Raw genomic sequence first — 21,344 nt, forward strand, 5'->3', positions numbered from 1 at the left:
TGGACTTTAAAGAACTGGCCTATGAAACTCAGAAAACCCCAAATGTGGTTGAGGCCACCAATAAACCAGGTCTGTCCCAACAACTGGAGGACATTCAGAGTAGGTAGGTACAACTTCAGTCCCAGGATTTTGTCAGAGACTGGGATCAGCTCTAATAAGTTGGTTTAACCTGTGCTCCAAGGCTTTCCTTCTGGACTGTGCGTTCTTTGCATTCACACATTGAGTCTTTTTATTCATGATCCATCACCCTGAAGCCCCCAAGGTGGATTCTGGCTTTGCGTGTGTGCAAACTCTTATCTTGAATATTGATTTGCACACATACAAAGCTAGGCACTCAGTTGGTTTTAATAACATGTGGCCTCACTGCCACCCCAAATTTGGTGTCTTAAATATCTATTTAGCAGTCCAAGCAGGGATATCTGCAGCAGAGCTGATCCCATGTGCTTTAATTAACAAAATTATCTTGGTGTGTGTACCCTTCACAGATGGTATAACTAAACTCCCTGAGAAAGACCTTAATGTCCAGAGATGGATACAGTTCTCACCTAACATATGAGCTACTCTACCTGGAACACACCTAACAAGTTAACGTGATAGCTGTTGTGTCAGTAATAACTATCCATTTAAAATAGAGATCTAATTTTACTTCCTAAACAGATAAGGCCCGTGTTCCCCACAGAGGACTAACTGCGTGTTATTTATGAACTTTGAAAGCTCAGCAGCAGTTTAACATGTAAACACTGAGAGATTCATTTTAGAACGGAGCAAACAAGTTTCTTTTCAGGCTTCACAAGCACAAAAAGCTGAGTAGGTTTGAATCAGACTTTAAAATGTGCTCATTAGAATAAAAGCAGTTTTGGAAACTTTCATCCTAGTGTGAAATCACCTGTGGCAGTTGAGAGCTTGTCTAAAACAGTAAGTCAGACTGCAAAGCCTTTCTAGCCTCTTCTTCCACCTGTGTTTCTGCTTTTTGGTGAGGATTCTCTGACTCTTTGTCTGTTTGACCCTTGGGAGTGGAGAGAGATCTATGAGTTACTATGTGCTTTGTTATCTATTTGGAAAATGCTGTAAAGGACCAGCCTGCAGGCTCAGCTCATGTCTGGCATTTCCCCATGGGAGGGGAGAATCTGCTCGATAACCCAAACTGTAGCGCGACACATTAAAGGATATTCACCCGCCTGTCCTGGGCTCTATTTTTCTGCTCTTCTCCCCAGGTTGTCCCTGTGTGAGAAGGCTTTGGCTGAATATTTGGACATGAAAAGATTGGCCTTTCCCAGATTTTACTTTGTTTCTTCAGCAGATTTATTGGATATTCTTTCCAATGGCACCAACCCACAGCTGGTAAGCCTTGCACTATGTCACCTTCACATTTTCCAGCTGTCAGTAATGTCAGGGTGGAAGATGCTGTCTAGGGACTCAGCTGTAGCTTATCCTTTCTTGAGTGCCTTTTCTCCCACCCTCACTTGGATTAACAATAACTCTTTCACTGCTGGCCTTCATCTGTCGTCTCTGAAAGGCAATGCGCACACTGTATGTTGTCCCATCTGTCCCTGGTGATGCTTGCAGATGGTTCTGAAAGCACTGCACAGAGCAGAGCTATGTTCTTGATACCATAAAAACAGTGGGTTTGTTTCTGCTGGGATACAGTGAGGTTGGGGGAAACCATTTCTTGAGGATCTCAGCCAAAACTTGTTGCTGAGCTTGGTTCCCCAAGCTGGGATGCCAGCAAACAGCATCTGTTGTTGAAAGAGCCACAGACCGATCATTCAAATGTGGCAGTGTTGACAACCGAGGGCTTGGAGACGTCTCTGTTTTTAGGCAGAGGAGACATCTGCTCGTCAGCCACTTCTTCCTTCCCCCATGCAAAGGTCTTTGGGATGGCCTGTTTACAGGGGAAGAGCAGAACACAGCCTGGAAGAGGTAAGACAGCTGGTGGTCAGACAGTGGCTGTGGCCAAGGCAGGACTTCCTTGGGTTGCCACCCACCCCTGCACAGCTCTGCTTGGCCTTGTTTGGGACGCATCTTTTATTCAGAGGTTGGTGCATAAAACCAGTCAAAACGTTCACAGCAAAAGGCGAGTGTTGGATGATGAACAAAGTCCTAATTCTGTCTTTTGGTAGCGAGTATTTTCACTTTCTTCAGGCTTTCCACCATTTTCAGTATTGATGTGAGCACAGGAATGGAGCAGGTTTGCATGTGTATTTGGAAATGCTGTTGTTTACCTCTAACCTTTAACGCTGCTTCTATCTGTGTCTGCTGCTGGGTGATTTCAGCCCACAGAGTATCATAAATACATAGTTGATTGATATTTAAAATGAAGAGGAAAAAAAAAACACAGGAAGCAAAGATACTGTGTTGAAATGCTCTGTTGAGTAAGAAGAAATTCCTGGTGTTTTCTGTTATTCAAAAGTATTTGCAGTAAAATCAAAGTAAATGTCAAGCAGTATCATACATAGATACACTCTCAGCCTTCCCAATGTAGTTTCAAAGTCTGATGATTCCTAAAGGAGGATTAAATACACAATGACATTATCCTCGTGAACTGGGTGCTGAACTTGTGCAGATTCAGGTGCGTTCGGGCTCTGGCAGCAGGATCGCAGCAAGTGCTGGGGTTGTGTCCGAACCCTCCAGGCTGGACAGGGTCTGGGAAGGGGCAGCTGGGGATTTGTGACCAGAAGCTTCTACATGTAAGAAAAAGTTTCTACGGTTTACTTACGGTTTGAAAAGAGATAAGCTTATGGCCTCAAGATACGCTTAATGGCCTCAAGTTGTGCCAGGGGAGGTTCAGATTGGATATTGTAAAAAAATTCTTCCCAGAAAGGGCTGTGGGGCATGGGAACAGGCTGCCCAGGGCAGTGCTGGAGTCACCATCCCTGGAGGGGTTTAAAAGACATTTAGACGAGGTTCTTAGGGACATGGATTAGTGCCAGAGCTAGGGTATGGCTGGACTTGATCCTGAGGGTTTCTTCCACCCAAAATGATTCTGTGATCTGGGGGGATGCTGAGTGCCCTGTGCTTCTCAGAGTCACTTAGCACCTCCCAGGGTTTGGCCCTGCTTGTATGTGTGTGAGAAGCTGCATCCACTTGCAGCACAGCTCATGAGAGGGAGGGTTGTAGTTCTTTGTGAGTCAGTGAGTCAGAATTAGATGGACAAATCCACCTCCACCCTTCCTTCTCTGAAAGCATCAGAGCATTGGGCATCTCACGCAGAATCCCAGAATGTCAGGGTTGGAAGGGACCTGGAAAGCTCATCCAGTCCAATCCCCCCATGGAGCAGGAACACCCAGCTGAGGTTCCACAGGAAGGGGTCCAGGGGGTTTGAATGTCTGCAGAGAAGGAGACTCCACAACCTCCCTGGGCAGCCTGGGCCAGGCTCTGCCACCCTCACTGAGAAGAAGTTTCTTCTCCAATTTAAGTGAAACCTCCTGTGTTCCAGTTTGAACCCATTCCCCCTTGTCCTGTCACTGGTTGTCACCCAGAAGAGCCTGGCTCCATCCTCCTGACACTCCCCCTTTATATATCTGTAAACATGAATGAGTCCCCCCTCAGTCTCCTCTTCTCCAGCTCCAGAGCCCCAGCTCCCTCAGCCTTTCCTCACACGGGAGATGCTCCACTCCCTTCAGCATCTTGGTGGCTGCGCTGGACTCTCTGCAGCAGTTCCCTGTCCTTCTGGAGCTGAGGGGCCACAACTGGACACAATATTCCAGATGTGGTCTCCCCAGGGCAGAGCAGAGGGGCAGGAGAGCCTCTCTGACCTACTGACCACCCCCTTCTAACCCACCCCAGGTACCATTGGCCTTCCTGGCCACAAGGGCCCAGTGCTGGCTCATGGTCACCCTGCTGTCCCCAGGACCCCCAGGTCCCTTTCCCTCATTTCTCATCTCCCCTGTGGGAGTTTTTCTACCTCTCTGCTGTAATTGAGAGAGGCAGCTCCTGTCTGGGACTGCTTTGGGAGCTTCCCCTTTCTGTGGGGACGTCAGTCCTAGGAGAATCTCACCTTCATTGGCGTGGGGCGCGCAGTGATGCAGTTGTGTGTTACGCAGTGGTCTGGAAGAAGTGCTGGTGACCTGCTCAGCTCCCAGCAGGCAGATGCTGATGTTGAGAGCCCACAGCATCTCCCTGTTGGCTTTGCAGACTCAGATGGAGGTGAACAGGAAAGAACTGAATTATTCTTTTCCTTCTGGAAGAGTGCTTTTGGTGAACATGGTTGTTCTATAGGAGGTCTGGGCTGTTTATCATAGGTCTTAGGCAGAAATAAAGATCTTTCTTCTCCATGAAAGAGAATTTAGGATATTTCACTAGCACAAAATCAGTTTCTAGTAGTGGAAAAACAGGAAAGTTCATAGTGAAGAAAACTCCACGTTGTGCTGAGAATAGGATGAGGTGGAGAAATGGCTACAGACTTCTCATCACTACATGTAGGGAAATTTGGGGTAGGAGTCATGAGGTGTTTCAATGTTTTCTATGCTTTTGCTCTGTATGGAAGATTTCCCAATGGAGAAACATGATTTATTAAGGCATGTCTGTTTTCTAAATTACGTAGAAATAGGTGGAAGTATTACAAGAGACAGCAAGAGGCTTTTGTTGGCAGTATGTTGGCCACATTTGAGAAGATGTGGTGCTACCTAAATATCCAAGATATTTTGTTAACATGATTTTGCTTGTGACATGTATAGTGATCTTCATTCCGCTCGTCCTATCTCGGTTGCTTTATTTACACAACCCGTTTTGCAGGTGCAACGTCATCTTTCCAAACTCTTTGACAGCTTGGCCAGGATGAAATTCCAGCTGGACTCTGAGCAAAAGCCAACCAAGGTTGGCCTGGGAATGTACAGTAGAGAGGAGGAGTACGTCAGCTTCAGCGAGCCCTGTGACTGCAGTGGGCAGGTGAGAGGGAAGTCCTTGTCTATCAGAACTGTCCGGTGGAGTCTGCTCCCCTGCCCCTCGTGTGAGATCCCTTGCCAAGACGTCATAGAGCTTCACTGCTCTCCCCTGGTGCATGAGAAAAGCTGGAAGAGGTGGTGATTTAGTACCTCCTTACACCACAACCTTTCGTGTCACTCTGGATAGGTCCTCACTAAGGGGGGACGTGGATGTCGCAGTCCACTGTGAGAGAAAGAGCTGTGCCATTTTTCTGACTAGGTTTTTAATTTGATTTTTTCTAAGACCTTTTGAAGGTTAGTCTTAAAGCTTGCTACAAATATCCTCGGTGAGGGAGGGGATGCAGACTGAAAAGAGACTAAGCTATTCCATAGTACCTCTGCACGGGTGTGTTTGGCAGGAGAAGGCCTTTTACCTGTTTCTCAAGTCTTCATTATTTCATACCACGAGTGAAAGTATGAAATGTAAGAATCAAGCTACTGCTCAGCTTATCTATCCTGGTAGTTTCACCTTTCTGCACGGTCTATTACAGGAAGCTAAAGTACGTAATACCGGCTACTGAGCTCCCCAGCAATGGAGCTTGCTGCGTTCAGTCTGTCTTCTTGTTGAGGGCTTTGCCTGTGAAATATGAAATTCAGCAGGAATTGTGTTCCCAAGTTTGGCAGCATCTTTCTTCTGCTGCTGGCAGACTGCCCACATCCCACCAGGGATTCTGTCATGGCCTGGAGGTGGAACACACCTGACCAAATTATTCATTGACGGAGTTCATTTTGGTTCCTCCTGTAGCTAGAGTTCAAGAAAAAAATCTGTCTTCTGTTCTTGGTGTCTGGAAGTAGATGCTAATCCTACAGTACCAGAATTAGCCAAATCTCCCCAGTCTGAAGGAGGCTGTGAGGTTTGGTTAACTCATAGAATGTCCTGAGCTGGAAGGGACCCACCAGGATCATGGAGTCCAAGTCCTGTCCCTGCAGTGACAACCCCACAATTCACCCCGTGTGTCTGAGGACGTTGTCCAGTCTCTCCTTGAACACTGTCAGGTTGGGGCTGTGACCCCTCCCTGGGAGCCTGTTCAGTGTCCAGCACCTCTGGGTGAAGAACCTTTCCCTCATGTCCAGTCTAAAGAGAACTGAGATGCTTGCCTCATTTCCTATCTTCACTAATTACCAAAGGCACTTAAGAAGAGCAAATGTGTTACTGGGATTTAATCTCTTTTCCAGGTTGAAGTCTGGCTCAGTCATGTACTAGACAGCATGAGGGCTACTGTGAGAGATGAGATGACAGAAGCCGTCATGGCTTATGAGGAAAAACCAAGGGAACAATGGCTCTTTGACTATCCTGCCCAGGTATCTGCCACTGCTTCTTATCACCACTCAGGCTGGCTCGTGGAAAGGTAGCTCTTGGGTTCCCCATCAGTCCTGCCCTTCCCTTCTTTCAGCAGCTGTGGACAGGCATGTTTCTGGCCTCCACCTTGCTATCCAGGAGAGAGGGAGGATGAGTTGTCCTTTATCCTGGCGGTCTCCCGATGGAGTTTTCAGGCTGAGCTCCATGCTCTGGTTGGGGCTCTTGGTTGGGTGACAGAGCCCAGGGGCTTGGGCAGTGCAGTCTGTACAGCCAGAGCAGTGAGAGGTGCAGCAGGAAGGCAAAGTGGTGAGGCCTGATAAGAGTGAAGAGCCCCTCAGATGCACCTCTGACAACCTCGTGGTCTCCAACTCTTCCTCCTCTGCTGTGTCAGGCATGTGAAAGGTGCTGATTTACTTATAACTAGCTGCTAAATGTGTCTATCACTGATATGGTGTTTTAAATGAATGTCATGGAGCAGATCCTTGTTGTACTGTCTGCTGTGACTACTGTATGAAAAAATACTTAATTTCATGTCACGGATGTTTCATCCTTGATCTCCCTGTGGATCCGACACTCTTGAACATAAGGAAGCTTTGGTATTTTCCCTGATACTGAACCAGCCTATTTCCCTAGGTGGCGCTTTGCTGCACCCAGATCTGGTGGACAACCGAGGTTGGGATTGCCTTTGCCAGGGTGGAGGAAGGCTACGAGAATGCGATGAAGGAATATCACAAGAAGCAAGTGACCCAGCTGAACACCCTCGTTACCATGCTGATCGGGCAGCTCTCCAAGGGCGACAGACAGAAAATCATGACCATTTGCACCATCGACGTGCATGCTCGGGATGTGGTGGCAAAGATGATAGCACAGAAGGTTGGTGTTGGCAGTTCAGCACAGTTCTGTGGGTGCTGGAGAGGGGGCTTCAGGGGGCCCAACCACTGGCCATTCAGATCACTGCCGGTCTCAGTGGGAGACGTATGACTAAATTTATTTCTACAATGTTTGTAGTAAGTGTGCAGAAAGCCCCTGTAAGCCTGCAGAGCTGTGCTGTGTCATGGCCCTGCAACACCAACTTGTAGTTGCTGCAGATTCACACCAGGAGTGAGAGCGCGGCACTGCGTCCTGGTGCCAAGACATGTGCTGGTGGATGATGGTGGTGTGTTGGGAGGCTGCTGGACTCAGTCTCAGTTTTGACTTTAGAAAGTAAGAAAAAGCATTCAAGCTTTGTTCTTTGTAGCGTCCTTTGTCTGGTGTGGGGCCACAGGGACTTATGTGGGACTCCCTTCTCCTGCAACACCTCTCCCACACTACTCCCCTGTCCCTGACACCATGCCAAGTGTTTAGCCTTGCAGGTGGGTGGGAAGATGCCCTGAATGTATTGGGTTGTGGCTCTTCCCTCATCTGTGTCATCTCAGAGGCAGCCAGGCTGCTCACAGGGTTTCTGTCTTCAAGGCTCAGCTGGGCTCAGTGGTGCCTCGGTCCAGCCTGGGGTGAAGTGATGCATCTGGACCTGCCTGCTGGTTGTGCAGAGAGCGCTGGCCATGCCTGTCTTTGTCCACCTGTCCCCAGTCTGTTTCCTTGGTGCTGTCTGCAACCTCTTCCTTGTCTAGATGGCCTCTGCTCCTTCTCTCACTCTGGTTGCATTATGAGACCTTCTTCATGACTTGCTGCTTCTTAAATCTATTCAGGAGTCTTTTTGTAAGGCTCTTTCTCTTGGCCATTAATTTTTTCCTCTCCCACCAATGTGGTCACTAATTTGGTTCCCCCCCTTTACTGATGGGAGATGGGGAGGTGACATTTCTCACCGCATTGCAAGGAGGCGGCCTTCCTCACCACACCTGCCTTGCAGTGAGGACCAGTCATCCCCCATGAAAATTTTATAGCAGTCGCTATTTTGGCCCCCGAGCTGCATGTGTCTGGCATCCCCGGCCTTCCTGTGATGGTGTTTGTGGGTGTGTTGCAGGTGGACAATGCCCAGGCCTTCATTTGGCTGTCACAGCTCCGGCACAGATGGTCAGATGAGGAACGGCACTGCTTTGCCAACATCTGTGACGCCCAGTTCCTGTACTCCTATGAATACCTTGGCAATACCCCTCGGCTTGTGATCACTCCGCTGACCGACAGGTAAGTCCCTGGGACACAATGTCATAGCTGGGCTTTGCCACACAGGTAGAGAGAGAGATGCCAACCAAAGATGGATTTAGTTCAGACACCTGTATCCCTCTTGTTCTGTCTCCATGTCCCAGCACTCCAGCGGTCGAGCTCTAACTCTTATCTGGTTTTTGGTGGTACCCTCTGGGGAATTTGTACATCAGATCCCTGGGTGGGATTCAGCTCACACATTAAAACACTTGTGGGTGTCTTCCTGTGCACAAGATGTCCACAGTCCATAAAGCTGGTGAGTCTAGAGAGCTTTCATCCCATCTTGAAGCAGACATCTACCTGGTTGCCTCAGTGGGGACACCTAGGGTTACTTGAGATACTCTGTGTTGTCCCACCTGGCTTCCAGCTGCCAATCCAGAAGTGTAAAAGTCTCCTATGGACCCCTTGTCATATCTCTCCACCCTATGTGACATTTCAGCAACCAAGAGCATCTCAGGTGGCTCTAGTCACCTGTGTTAGTCAGCTGCGTCAAGCCCCCAGGTATCATCAGGTTTGGTTGGCTATATTGACTACACCTCTGTGGCTTATACAGGTAGTATAGATACTCACATGTGGACACCACCCCAGTGTCCATCATCAACATGATGGAGAAACTTTGGGACTTGCTGCAGCTTTGAGTTGGGTTCACTCATAGGCCACCTGAGCAGGTTTCTGTCAGTGACAGGTCTTCCAGAAAAGCTGTCCTTTTCTCATACTGCCTGAGATGTGCCCAATATCCATGAGTTGTATGAGGATCCAGAGAGAACACAAGCTGGACATGAAGAGGTTTGGGCAGACCTTGGTGGAAGATGAGTATCTCTTGGAGAAAACAGAGCTGAGCAGAGGTGGTAATTAATGCCAAGAAGGCTTTCAGCTCAGACATGACCCCTGCTCACGTACAGCTTTTCAGAGGAGAGGCTCTGCTGAGTGCAATGCTCTAGTGCTATTGCCCTGCAGCCCACAGTTGACCTATTGGACATATTTCCTTTTTTCATTCATCATTCACTGTGAAAGATGTTACATCACCCTGACCCAGTCACTGCACCTGACCATGAGCGGAGCACCTGCAGGCCCTGCGGGCACTGGCAAGACGGAGACTACGAAAGATTTGGGGCGAGCCCTGGGCATCATGGTGTACGTGTTTAACTGCTCCGAGCAGATGGACTACAAGGTATGGCTCCCACCTCGGCTGCAGTGCGGTCACATGGGGCTGGGGATGCTCAGGGCCCGAGCAAACCTGAAGGATGAGAGTAATCCAATGGTACCTGGGGTGCATTAGGAGAGGTATGACCAGCAGGTCAAGGGAGGTTGTTCCTTCCGCTCTGCTCTGCCCTGGTGATGCCACATCTGGAGTTGTGTCCAGTTCTGGGCTCCCCAGTTTAAGAAGGAATAACTGCACAGAGTCCAGCAGTGGGCTACAAAGATGCTGAGGGGTCTGGAGCTTCTTTCTTGTGAGGAGAGACTGAGAGAGCTGGAGCTGTTGAGCTGGAGAAGAGAAGCTGAGAGGGATCTGATCAATGGATCAATATCTCAGGGTGGGTGTCAGAGGATGGACCAGACTCTGTTCAGTGGTGCCCAACGCCAGGGTGAGGGACAACGGGCACAGACTGAAACACAGGAGGCTCCATCTGAACATGAGCAGAAACTTGTTTGCTGGGAGGTGCCAGAGCCTGGCCCAGGCTGCCCAGAGCGGGTGTGGAGTCTCCTTCTCTGAGACATTGAAACCCGCCTGGACCCACCTGTGTGATCTGCTCTGTGACCCTGCGTGAGCAGGGCTTGGACTGGGGGATCTGCAGAGGTCCCTTCAGCCCCACCAGCCTGGGATTCTGTGATCACCTCTCTCCAAATCCCTGCTACACTCCTTTAAGCTGAATGCCTTTTCCTTCTCCTCCCGTTCCTTCTCTAAGATTTGCACAAGGTTCTTCAGGAGGCAGAGACCCGAACTATCTTCTCTGCCTCATTATGCATTTCCCTTCCTTTCTGGAGTTAGATTTCATGTGTAATTCTTCAAAAATGTTGGTCTGTTCAGTTGAGACCAAGGCTGTGCTGATAGTTGGACCCTGGTCGTTTCTTCTCGGCGTGCTCGCGACCTGGCAGCCCCTGGCACGGGGAGGGACCTGTCCTGGTTTTCTCAGGATCCTCTCCCAGAATAAACCCAAAACATAGTGAACCTTCAGCCGCTACAGAGCACTGAATCATTAGGCTGAGTCTTGCTCTCTGCCAGTCTGGCACGGTACAGTGATTTTGGTAGCCTCGGATCATATTTCATTTAGCTTATGGGCTCTCCCAGGAAACGGGACCATCAGTAATTCAGCACAAGTGACCTTTAAATGAAACTGGTGCACAGATATATCGAGAAAGTGCAATTAGCAGATAAAGTGGCAAGCTGCGCAGAGCTATAAATATTATAATTGAGTTGTGCCTGCTGTTTCCATGCACTTTTCTAAATACCCACAATAGACTGTAAATTGCTATAAATAAACAGGCTGGGAAATAAAATCAATTTTTTGCTGGAGTTGATTCCATTTATGATTTCACTCTTGTAATCTTTGTTTTTGTTTTGTTTTTCCAGTCTTGTGGGAATATTTACAAAGGCCTTTCCCAGACGGGAGCCTGGGGCTGTTTTGATGAATTTAACAGGATCTCAGTTGAGGTCCTTTCTGTGGTTGCTGTACAGGTGAGTGGAGAAACACTCATAAATAAATACAAACAGAGCAGAGCCGTTCTGCAGTCTTTGGAGCAAGGGTAAAAATGGCAATTGCATATTGCCGGTTTCAGTTCTGTGTATAGGCAGGTGTGGGATTAGATCTCAAGATTAATCACATGAATATCACAGCACTGCCAAGATGTCGCAGTTACGTGCTGCAAAGATATTTGTCACTTTTCTTGCCCCAGTTACAGCATTTGTGCCAAGACAATTCTTTGTAGCATCTTTTCCCAGACCACTACGCACCATGGCTCTGTACCTGTTCCTCCTCAGGAAAGCACTCGTGTCATTAATCTGCTGTGAGATAATTGCAGCACATCGTTTCAAGACAGAGAAGCTGCCTTGACTTGCGGCTGCTCAGTCTGCAATGTAGGGAATAATTTTCACAGAGGGGAAGAGGGGTGTTTGGGGCAGATCCGCTGGACTTCTGGGGGTTCCTTATCACCCCTGGTCAGGCACAGGTTGTGTGTCATACTCAGGAAATGGGAATACATTCAGGATTAATTTTCTTAACCTGTCTCCAAAACTATATGGCTGTGGATTTAGTTCTGGTGTCTGTAACGACAGCTCTGCCAAGTGGCTTTGGAAGGTATTCCTGGCCAACTGGCACCATTCCTTGGAGGAATGTGTGCAGCCCCGTGGTGCTCCCAAAAGCCAGTGTCAGCTGGTGACACTCGGGAGCTGGAATCTGGGGCAGATCTGCGGCCCTTGCTGACGCGCTTGCCCAGGGTACCCTGACACCGTGGGATTAAACCTGGGACAGAGCTATTGGAGCGGTGCCCAGCTGGGCATGGGTGTTTCCCCTGGCGAATGGTTTCTCATCTCCTCTGTAGTTCAGCTGCTCAGTGCATTGTGTTGGTGAGTCTCGTGTGAAGCGCAGCAGCATCCCTGGAGAAGGGCTGGAAGGGAGACTGGCCTCCCCATCGTGCCAGAAAGTCCTGTGCTCTCGTGCTTATATATATAATCTGTCACTTCGCGTCCTCCTTCCCCTCCTCTTACCAGCCCATGAGGAAACCTGGCATTATTTTATACAGGGGAAGCCTTGGGGGGCTTCAGTGCAGAAAACTGAGGTGCCAAAGTGCCCAAGTTCTTCAGGATCCAACTGTCAGCTGAGTGCGTGTTTTAGGATCCTAATATCTGATTGAGGTGCTGAATTGTTCCTGGACTCCCTTTTGGGCTCAGTGTTATAGAAAGATATAAAGCTCAGAAGTTTCTACACTTCTGTAAATGTTTCGGTCAAAGACATTGTTCTGAACCCCTCCATGAACTCCTCATTCTTCTCATCTGTTTCACTCAGAATTGGTACCTTATGTGGCATCCCAGAGAAGCCCCAGGCAGGTACAAGAGTTTATGTATCATTCCCTCTCAATTTCTCTTCCGTCAGGTCCTAGTTTAAAGTTGTCATTGAAAAAAAGTCTTTGAGGATCTTGAAATAAAAAGGGAAGCTGAACAAAAGAAGCCCAGGAATGACTCAACTGCTAATGGTTCCCTCGCTCCTGGCTGGAGCGTGGCAGCTGAAGAAAGCGGCACGGCCGTCGTTCCATCATGGTGTCTCCTGGCTGCTATTAGGAGTGTTACCATGGCGATGTTTAATTGGCTGTCTTACTCATGCAGCTGATGTCGATATGGTTCCTTACAGGGAAAAATTCGATTAATTGCTTTACTTTGAGATGGCAAACAGTCGTGAGGTTAGAGCGGTGAATAGAGAGAGATTTGCCCCTCGCTGAGGTGCTGTTTGCAGAGAGGTGAACTCTTCGGAAGGAGAGGAATGAGCAGAACAAAGCTGCAATCAGGCAAATATAAAAAACAATATAATATTAGTGAGTGAAGGTGTTAGGAGAGGTTTTACAGCTTCTGCCTTCTGGTTTTGGTTTTAAATCAAACGTCTGATGTCCCAAAATCTTTAAAAGTGATATCAAGTGGTCAGTTTACAACTGAGCTGAGGCCAAGCTTATTGGGAGGTGCTACCCCTTCTCTGGGCCTGGTCAGGGAACGGAGCAGGCACAGGAGGGTTTTGGGATGTCCTGAAGAGCAACGCTGTGTGGGGAGAGGTGAGATGGGTAAAGGGAATAATGGGCCCATATTGTGATAGACTTTGGGGAGTGCGTTTGGGTGTTGGCTATGTTGTGGATACCTGTACTGCCCTGTGTCTCTCTCACACATCAGACCTCTGCTGGGCTGGCTGGTTCAGAGATGGTGGAGCCTTTGGTGGTGTTTTTGCTGTGAGATGTGCTGAGCAGTGTCCCACAGGTGATGTCAAAAGCCAAGGTGAATGCAGGCAGTGCTGGGGACATTTCCCGCTCCTGAGTTGCTCTTCCTGACCCACGTTCATCATTGTCTCATGGAGCAAAGGTGTGAAGTCTTGCAACTCCTTTGCATTTTGACTTTCCACTCTCTTCAGCTCTTTTTTCTGCTTTGCCAGAGTTTGACTGAGATGGGAAATTGATATTGCCATGCTGATGTACTCCAAACAGTGTATAAAGCTTTATGCTGCCGGTAAAAAATAAAACAGTGATTAGCCCCATTTGTCACGAGGCCAAGAGTAACGAAGGAAGCACCGTTGTCTGATGTGTTTTTCATAAGTGAACGCTGATACTATAGTACTGTCTTGATTTCTAGGTGAAGAGCGTGCAGGATGCAATACGGGAGAAGAAGAAATCCTTCAATTTTCTTGGAGAAGACATCAACTTAGTACCATCAGTAGGCATTTTCATCACCATGAACCCTGGTTACGCAGGGCGAACAGAGCTACCTGAGAATTTAAAAGCTCTCTCCAGGTGAGTCCAGGTCAGGGTTTGTGACCTGGCAGAAACTGTCTTTTGGAACATCCAGGCTCGACCTCACGTCCTTGGGGAATTCACTTGCACAGGGCATTCGCAGGTAGTTTAAGCCTTGCACAACAGGCCTGGGTCTGGGCACGCACAGGCAGGGCAAAGGAGCTCTGTCCCTTGTCGTGGGGAAGGCAGAGGGTGACCTGGCTCGTAAAAGAAGGCCTAGAAGATGAAGCTGCAAATGCGCTGCCTGTAAGACCTGTAGTCAAGAAATACTTGTTCTGCGATGCCTCCTCACCTGTCATTTTAGGCCGTGTGCGATGGTTGTGCCAGACTTTGAGCTGATCTGTGAAATTATGTTGGTGGCTGAGGGATTCATCGAGGCCCGGGTGTTAGCCAGGAAGTTCATTACTCTCTACCAACTCTGCAAAGAGCTCCTGTCCAAGCAGGTGAGCCTGGTTCTGTGGCTGAGTGGTATGATGAATCTCCAAAATCAGCAGAAACATGGCACTGTGCTGCTCAGCTCCATGGCTAACGTTTCACAGCTTTTATTTAATGACTGCATTTGCACTGGCTGCTGGGGGAGGAGAGGGTTGGTGATCATCGGAGCAATAAAATTTTCAGACTGCTTTACTGGAGCATCTGCAGGGACAAAAGCATTTGACCAGCTGCATTAATGGGAGACCTTTCAGTGAGTTTAAATGACACCATGTTTGGGGTAGTATTCAGTGACCTTTTGCTTTCCAGTCTCTTCCTATTGATTCTCCTGCCTGCAAAGGGTTTATGGTGTCCCTCTCTGAGTTCAGCCTTAGGCTGGTTCCAGGTCTTGTTAGAGTTACTGTCAGTGCAAAGCAAATCAGATTTTTCCTTGTCATTATTTGTGTAGATCGAAGCTGGGTCCAGAGGAGACCTGAATCAGGATTCCTGATGATACAAACCTGATCTTGGCTGTGCCAGCATGAGGCTGGGTGGGATATGCTCTGTCGCAGAAACTTGGTGCTGTGCCTTGAGGGGCCTGGTGGAAGCCATGGCCTCCCACACAGAGCAGTCAGCTGTCGAGCTGTGCTCTGGAGGGTGTTAACAGGACAGAAATATGAACAGTTGTTTGTTGGCTTGAGAGTTCTTCTCATGCCGTTTTGTGGTACTTTTTCAGCAATGTCTTTACTGACCCCTTATTCCTGGACCTCCTCTGAGACCAAACAGGCTTGTCATCTTGTGATGGGCAGGGTGGAGAAACTTGGGTCTTTGGGGCCTCATAATGGACTCACAAGCCTTTCACCTTGGTGGCTCCTGCAGATGCAGGGGGCTGGCTGGCCTTGCTATAGGTGCTTTATGATTTAGGTGAAACAAATTGCTTTGGTCTCTGGAGTGCAAATCCTGCTGCTGTCTTACTGCCAACTGTGAGCCCATGTGATGGTCTGAACAGCTGAATTATTTGACTCTTTAATACTGTCCCTGACGGGAATCTCACCTACTGAGATGGAAACCAGGTCACTCAGGCTGGAGAAGGTCTCTGGCCACAATGCAAATAACAGATTTAGATGTATTTTCATTGCTTACTAGTCTGGCAGTTTGGGAATGGTGGTTCTTCACCCTACATGGTACTGTCTAAGCATAAACTCATGCCTCTTTTTTTTTCTTCCTCTGGTGTAGGATCACTACGACTGGGGCTTGCGTGCCATTAAGTCAGTGCTAGTTGTTGCTGGCTCCCTCAAGCGAGATGACCCAGAGCGACCCGAAGACCAGGTTCTGATGCGCTCTCTTCGTGACTTCAACATCCCCAAGATTGTGCCGGATGATGTGCCGGTGTTTATGGGGCTGATTGGGGATCTATTCCCTGCACTGGATGTGCCTCGGAAGCGTGACCTGAATTTTGAGTCGTTTGTGAGGCAGGCTGTGCTGGACCTCCGGCTGCAGGCTGAGGACAACTTTGTGCTCAAAGTAAGACCAAGAGATCTTCTGCTACACCCACATCGCCATCAAATCATTTGGGTTTTCTCAAACAGCTTTGCTTCTACAAAGAGAGCTCTGCACAGCATTGTCCTTGCAGGCAGATCTCGCTGGAGGGCAGTCAGCTGTGCTGGGTCTGAGGCAGTTGCACCTGCTCCTGAAGTCAGCACTGGATCAGTCTCTGGGCTTCCAAAGGGGCCAACTTTTGTAGGCTCATGAAAGTGTAGCCCCTGGAGAGCAGGGCCTCATCAGGTGGTGGTTGTCAAGTATAAACAGCGCTGAAAGTTTATCTGCAGGCTGAGGATTTCACCCATTGTGATTAGAGTGGCTGGACCAAACTCAATTGTCAAATCTGCTTGTGTCTCAGGGTCACGTCTTTCTAAAGAGGTGGCCCAGTGGGACCTATTTTATAGACCTGAACTTCAGTTTGGCATCTTTGTCTAAAATTTGGGAGTGTTTTTCTCAGGTGGTGCAGCTGGAGGAGTTGCTGACGGTCCGGCACTCTGTCTGCGTGGTGGGTAACGCGGGCACGGGCAAGTCTCAGGTGATGAGATCCCTGAACAGGACTTACCAGATAATGAAGCGACGTCCTGTCTGGACAGACCTCAACCCCAAGGCAGTCACCAATGATGAGCTCTTTGGCATCATTAACCCAGCAACAAGAGAATGGAAAGACGGTAAATGTCATTTCATGTCTGAAATATGTAGATAAAGACGGGTATTTTTAATGAATTTCCCGAGCAGCAGCAGGGTGACTGGTTCTTCATGGGCAGGTCTGAGAGCCCAGGTGCTTGTCTGCTGCCTACAGCCACATGACAGTTTGTTGTTGAAAGGATACACAGGATGTTTTAGCTCTTTGATCTTCAAATGGGAAATATAGCATAAGCCTACTTGATCCTATTGCCCTAAGAATAATTTTAATGCCCATTAATACCAACACTTACCAGTTCCTAAGTGGGGCAGGCAGGTTTTGGGAGTTGGCTGGACCAGTGATGGAAGAGATGTCCCTCCTGCACTGTGGTGTGCACTGGGACCCCAAAAAATGTCCCATCCCCAGGTTTTCATTGCTGATAGCACGCACAGCAGCCTTAACGTCAGTTTTTCCACTCGGTATGGCTGCCCGATCTCTGTAGCACACCAGTGTTTGCCAAGCTGTTGATCCTGCTTACTCCTGAGGAACATTTCAAACTTGCTGGAAGATTACAGAAAATCTGGAGTGGAAATGTTGGGTTGTGACTGATACATAAAGGCAGCTTCGATTTACGTGTGCGGCGGGTTTGGGAGGTGTGGGGGAGGTGAGGGAAGACATTACCATGAATCATCCACAGCAGCAGATGAGCTGCCACCCACCTCCCCTGGCCCCGCCATGGACCCTTCCCGACCCCCTGCTTTGCTCCAATGCCAGGTTAATTTCTTTCTAATTGTAATTAGGGAGCCTAAATCAAAGTGGCAGAGGGACGTGCAGGGTACAGCCTGAACTGTGCAGACTGGCTGCAGCAGTGGCTGCAGATCGAGGGCAGCGGTGACACCGAACAGCAGGAGGGACATTTTACAGGTGACTGTCCAGTGGTTTCTGGCCTGCGATGGTTTAAATGAAATAGTGGCACTCCTCCCTGAGCTTTCAAGGCAGATATTTTCTGCAGTAACCATTCCTGAAAATGTTGTTTCATGTTGTCAAAGACCAGCAAGGCAATCTTCACCACAGCCTAGCAAGAGGTGACCTGTTCCCTTACAGATCAGCCCCTGCTTTTCCGCTCCCCAGTTTTATCCTGTCACATTATCAGAAGTTGAAAAGGTCCTACATGTTAGGTGGTAAAAGGTCCCATATGGGAATCCCAAAAGTGTTCTTTGCAGAACAAAACTCTTCTTTTAAACCCCAAGAGAGCCGTGTGCTGTGGATGCACAAGGTCAGGACAGAGGCGCTTTCCTCTCCCCGCTGCCGCGGTGTATCCGAGGGAAGCCCTGATGCCCTGAGACAGCAACTGTTTCTGATGCTAATAGTGTCGGAGTGGTTCCCAAGGCGTGTGTCCAACACGTAAGGAACTGGCTGGAGGCAGAGGCGCTGAAGCGTTATTTTTGTTGACCCAGTCTCGGGATCACACACCTGTTCCAGGTGAGCCGTTCTGCATTTGCTGAGCACAAGCTTTGTCTTCAGTCAGATGGTGCCACCAGCTGTTCCTGATCTGGATCACAAAGAAATAGCTTGTCCTGGAGAAAAAAAGAAAAAAAAAAAGAGTTCTTGTCACAATTCACTGGAAGAGAGGCTTTTTTTTAATGTTTGCCTGATGTTTTTTCATGAAGACCAGCATCTCCCGAGGTATTTTCACATGTAGAGGAGAGCAATAGTTTTGTGGAGTTTTCATTTGCTCTGCAGTGCTGCTGCTCTATTCCCAGCCTTCGTGGTCTTCTTAACATTCATTATTTACTCCCCTTGAGACTCTGTATCCTGTCTCTCCTTGATTTTACCAACATTTTGTTCTGTCATTCAATGTCATTCTGTGCTTGTTCTCCCCTCAGTCTCACTAAAGCCATGACCCAGCGTTTAATGCATCTTGATTGCCCTGATATACTTTGAGCCACAAAAAAATATTTATAAGGATTTCCTAGGCATATTCAGGTGGTTTTCTCTGCATTGTATAACTCATGCCGCCTTTTGCCTTTGAGTAGCTACTCTACATTTTTCTTATCCCTTATGATTCTCGGTGGGAATGAAGCTCGTGCGTAGGTCTGCAATCATTTTCAGTAGTGATAACTGATAACCCTTTTTTCACTTTAAAGCAAACTAGAACCGTATTGTGATATAGTAATATTTACGTATAGGCACATAGAGTTTTGCATGTTTGAGAGGAAAGCATTAATTAGAGTAATTTTTACTGTGTTGCTGGAGAAAACCGTTAGAGCAGGTGTCAAGTTCAGTGTTCATCACCATCTTCCTGTCACCCTCCCAGGCCTGTTTTCATCAATCATGCGAGAGCTGGCCAACATCACGCATGACGGTCCCAAGTGGATGGTACTAGATGGAGATATTGATCCAGTGTGGATTGAGTCTCTTAATACTGTGATGGATGATAATAAGGTAATGAATATAAGTTAAAGAAGGAGATATTCTTTGACTGCATGGCATGGTTCAGCCTAAAAATGCAGATGCTGAAATAACACCTCCTAGAATAATGCGGTTGTGTTTCTTCAGATACACCAAACAATATCACATATAGAAAATGGTGCATGAGGGGAAATAGCTCAAATCATGGTTTCATTGTAATTTCCCTTCCTGGAACTGGGCTCATGGATAATCACAGATGTCCTGATTATAACTCCAGGCCCTTCAAAAATAGGGTGGGGTCATAATTCCACACCTTTCTCCGCCGCTCGAAGGGAGTGCTGTTCCTTTGAGTCGTGGAAGACAGTTCTACTACCTGCTGGAAATCAGCTGCATTCCCTCAAGGAACTGTGCTGGCAGCAACCAAGCTTTTTAGTGCAAAGTGCTGAATGCTTTTCATTCCTGTTCCTGGGGAAGATGTCATTCTGTCTGTCTGTCTGCCCAATGCAGGTGCTGACCCTGGCGAGCAATGAGAGAATCCCTCTGAACCCAACGATGCGGTTGGTGTTTGAGATCAGCCACCTGCGCACAGCCACCCCAGCAACCGTGTCCCGAGCGGGTGAGTCCTGGCCTGAGCTCCGCACTGGGATTTGCCGTGAACCCAGGAGGATCTAGTGCCATTAACCAGTCTTCTGTTGGCCAACTTGACTCCTGTTGCAAGTACCCAACCTGAGATCACAGCGGCCGTGGGTGGACAGGGCAGGTTTCTGACAGACAAACTGAGGATCCTGACCCCAAATGCACATGTGGAGCTGTCATCATCCTGGAGATTTACCCAGAGCACTCTGACTGTTGGTGGGTGATCATGGCTTCAGCGTTGCTGAGTGCTCCTGTTGTGCAAAGCCCTTTGGATGGACTTTATGAGGAGAAGGACAGTATCTGTCTCAAAGAGTTCTTGATCTTCTGAAGAAGTGCATGAAGTATGGGAGAAGGGAATGGAGGTGTCCCCTAGTTTTACACATGGGGAAATGGGGCCCAGAGCAATGAAACTGCTCAGACAAGACAATGTTCTGAATTTAGGGCAAGGTCATGAAAAGCGCCGTGGTTTCAAGGGTGAAGTTTCTTCACTGTTCATGTTTCTACTCTGCAGTGGGGCAGGAAAAGGGGGCAGGTAATGGGACGTCCCGTCATATTTGATAGGGTTTTAGTTGTGTGAAAGTACCTGGTAAACTCTGCTGGAAGAAAGGAACAGTTTCTGCTATGTCTTTACTATATGTTCTCTCTTACCCTGGGCCTAAAGGGATCCTGTACATCAACCCGTCGGATCTGGGCTGGAATCCTCCAGTGAGCAGCTGGATCGACAGGCGAGAGATCCAGTCCGAAAGAGCCAACCTGACCGTTTTGTTTGATAAGTACCTGCCCATTTGCCTGGACACCCTCAGAACAAGGTACCATCTGATGAGTGATTGTGTCACCCGTGGTGAGGGCATGGGGACACCTGCCACTGTCCAGCCCAGCTGTGCTGCGCTGGGTTGTGCTGCACATGATCCTCCTTGCCCCTGGAAGCCCTGAGCATCATTGGCTTAAGCTCAGAGAACCAGCAGGGCGAGGTGGGCAAAGTGACGCTCCTGCCTGTATCGTGTTGGTCAGATCTGGTTTTCATCTGATTTTGATTTGATTTTTATTGTATTTCCTGTATCAACTCTCTATCTCTTGGAAAATAATTCCGGCAGATCCCAAAGAGAAAGCTTTTCAGCCTCCTGATGTGTCAGGCTAGACCTGAGCCCACTCCACAAGTTATTTTTCATTAAGAACTTGGGTATTTGGAAGGGTCCTAGTGCTTCTTGGCTTGATTTGGCTTTAAAGCAGTGTCCACAGGGAAGTCATGTGGTTCTTGCTTATCATCATGTGAAACCATTCTCTTTCTCATACTGTGGTGAGGACTGGCCAAAGTAGAGTCCCAGAAAACTTAAGGGAGCATCTCCCATCCTCTACTTGCTTCCTATAGTTGCACTTTCCTTTAAAAACAAAAGAAAAATCAGTGAGCATGGGAGATGTCAGCCAAAAGGGGGATGTGTCAGAAGGGTCTGGAATCAGGACTTAAACATTGTGCTAGGGAACTTCTCTCTGTGGGACCAAGTTGGTTTTGACTGTTGGTAGCAAAGTCAATCGGACGTTTCCCATTCTGTTTGCTGAACATTGTCTCAGAGCGTGAAATCCACGGGATTAGCTGCAGGCAACCCTGAGCTGAGTGTTTTGGTAGCTTGCTTAATTCAGAAATCGTAGAACCAACCTTTCAAATAGCTATAATTACTTTATGGAGGACTTCAGTGCAGCTACAATATTAGTTTGGAATTCTGTAAGTGTAGCTTAAATGAATGTAAAATGGCAAGATGAAAGGGTTTATTTTATTACTCCTCTATTTGACCGCTTTTGAACTCATCGTGCTCGCAGGAAATCATTGCCTTTAGCAAGTCTTCCATTCTGCTTCTTTCAAGAAGATCAAAGTTTT

The 21,344-nt window shown here is 48.1% G+C and overlaps 1 protein-coding gene across 1 annotated transcript; it reads left to right on the top strand.

Moving 5' to 3' along the window:
* The first annotated feature begins 1,076 nt into the window (after positions 1 to 1,076).
* LOC136115815 (dynein axonemal heavy chain 9-like) lies at positions 1,077 to 20,558 on the top strand. Its single transcript, XM_071800789.1, has 13 exons — positions 1,077 to 1,341; positions 4,735 to 4,887; positions 6,099 to 6,224; positions 6,856 to 7,095; positions 8,186 to 8,346; positions 9,379 to 9,535; positions 10,937 to 11,041; positions 13,691 to 13,848; positions 14,153 to 14,291; positions 15,496 to 15,783; positions 16,259 to 16,469; positions 18,741 to 18,868; positions 19,343 to 20,558. Exons 1-13 carry the CDS (start codon positions 1,096 to 1,098, stop codon positions 19,505 to 19,507), a joined length of 2,277 nt encoding a protein of 758 aa, XP_071656890.1. The 5' UTR covers positions 1,077 to 1,095; the 3' UTR covers positions 19,508 to 20,558.
* Positions 20,559 to 21,344: the final 786 nt, after the last annotated feature.

Source organism: Patagioenas fasciata, chromosome 33, assembly GCF_037038585.1.
Source record: "Patagioenas fasciata isolate bPatFas1 chromosome 33, bPatFas1.hap1, whole genome shotgun sequence".
In the NCBI taxonomy this organism is placed as follows: Eukaryota; Metazoa; Chordata; class Aves; order Columbiformes; family Columbidae; genus Patagioenas; species Patagioenas fasciata.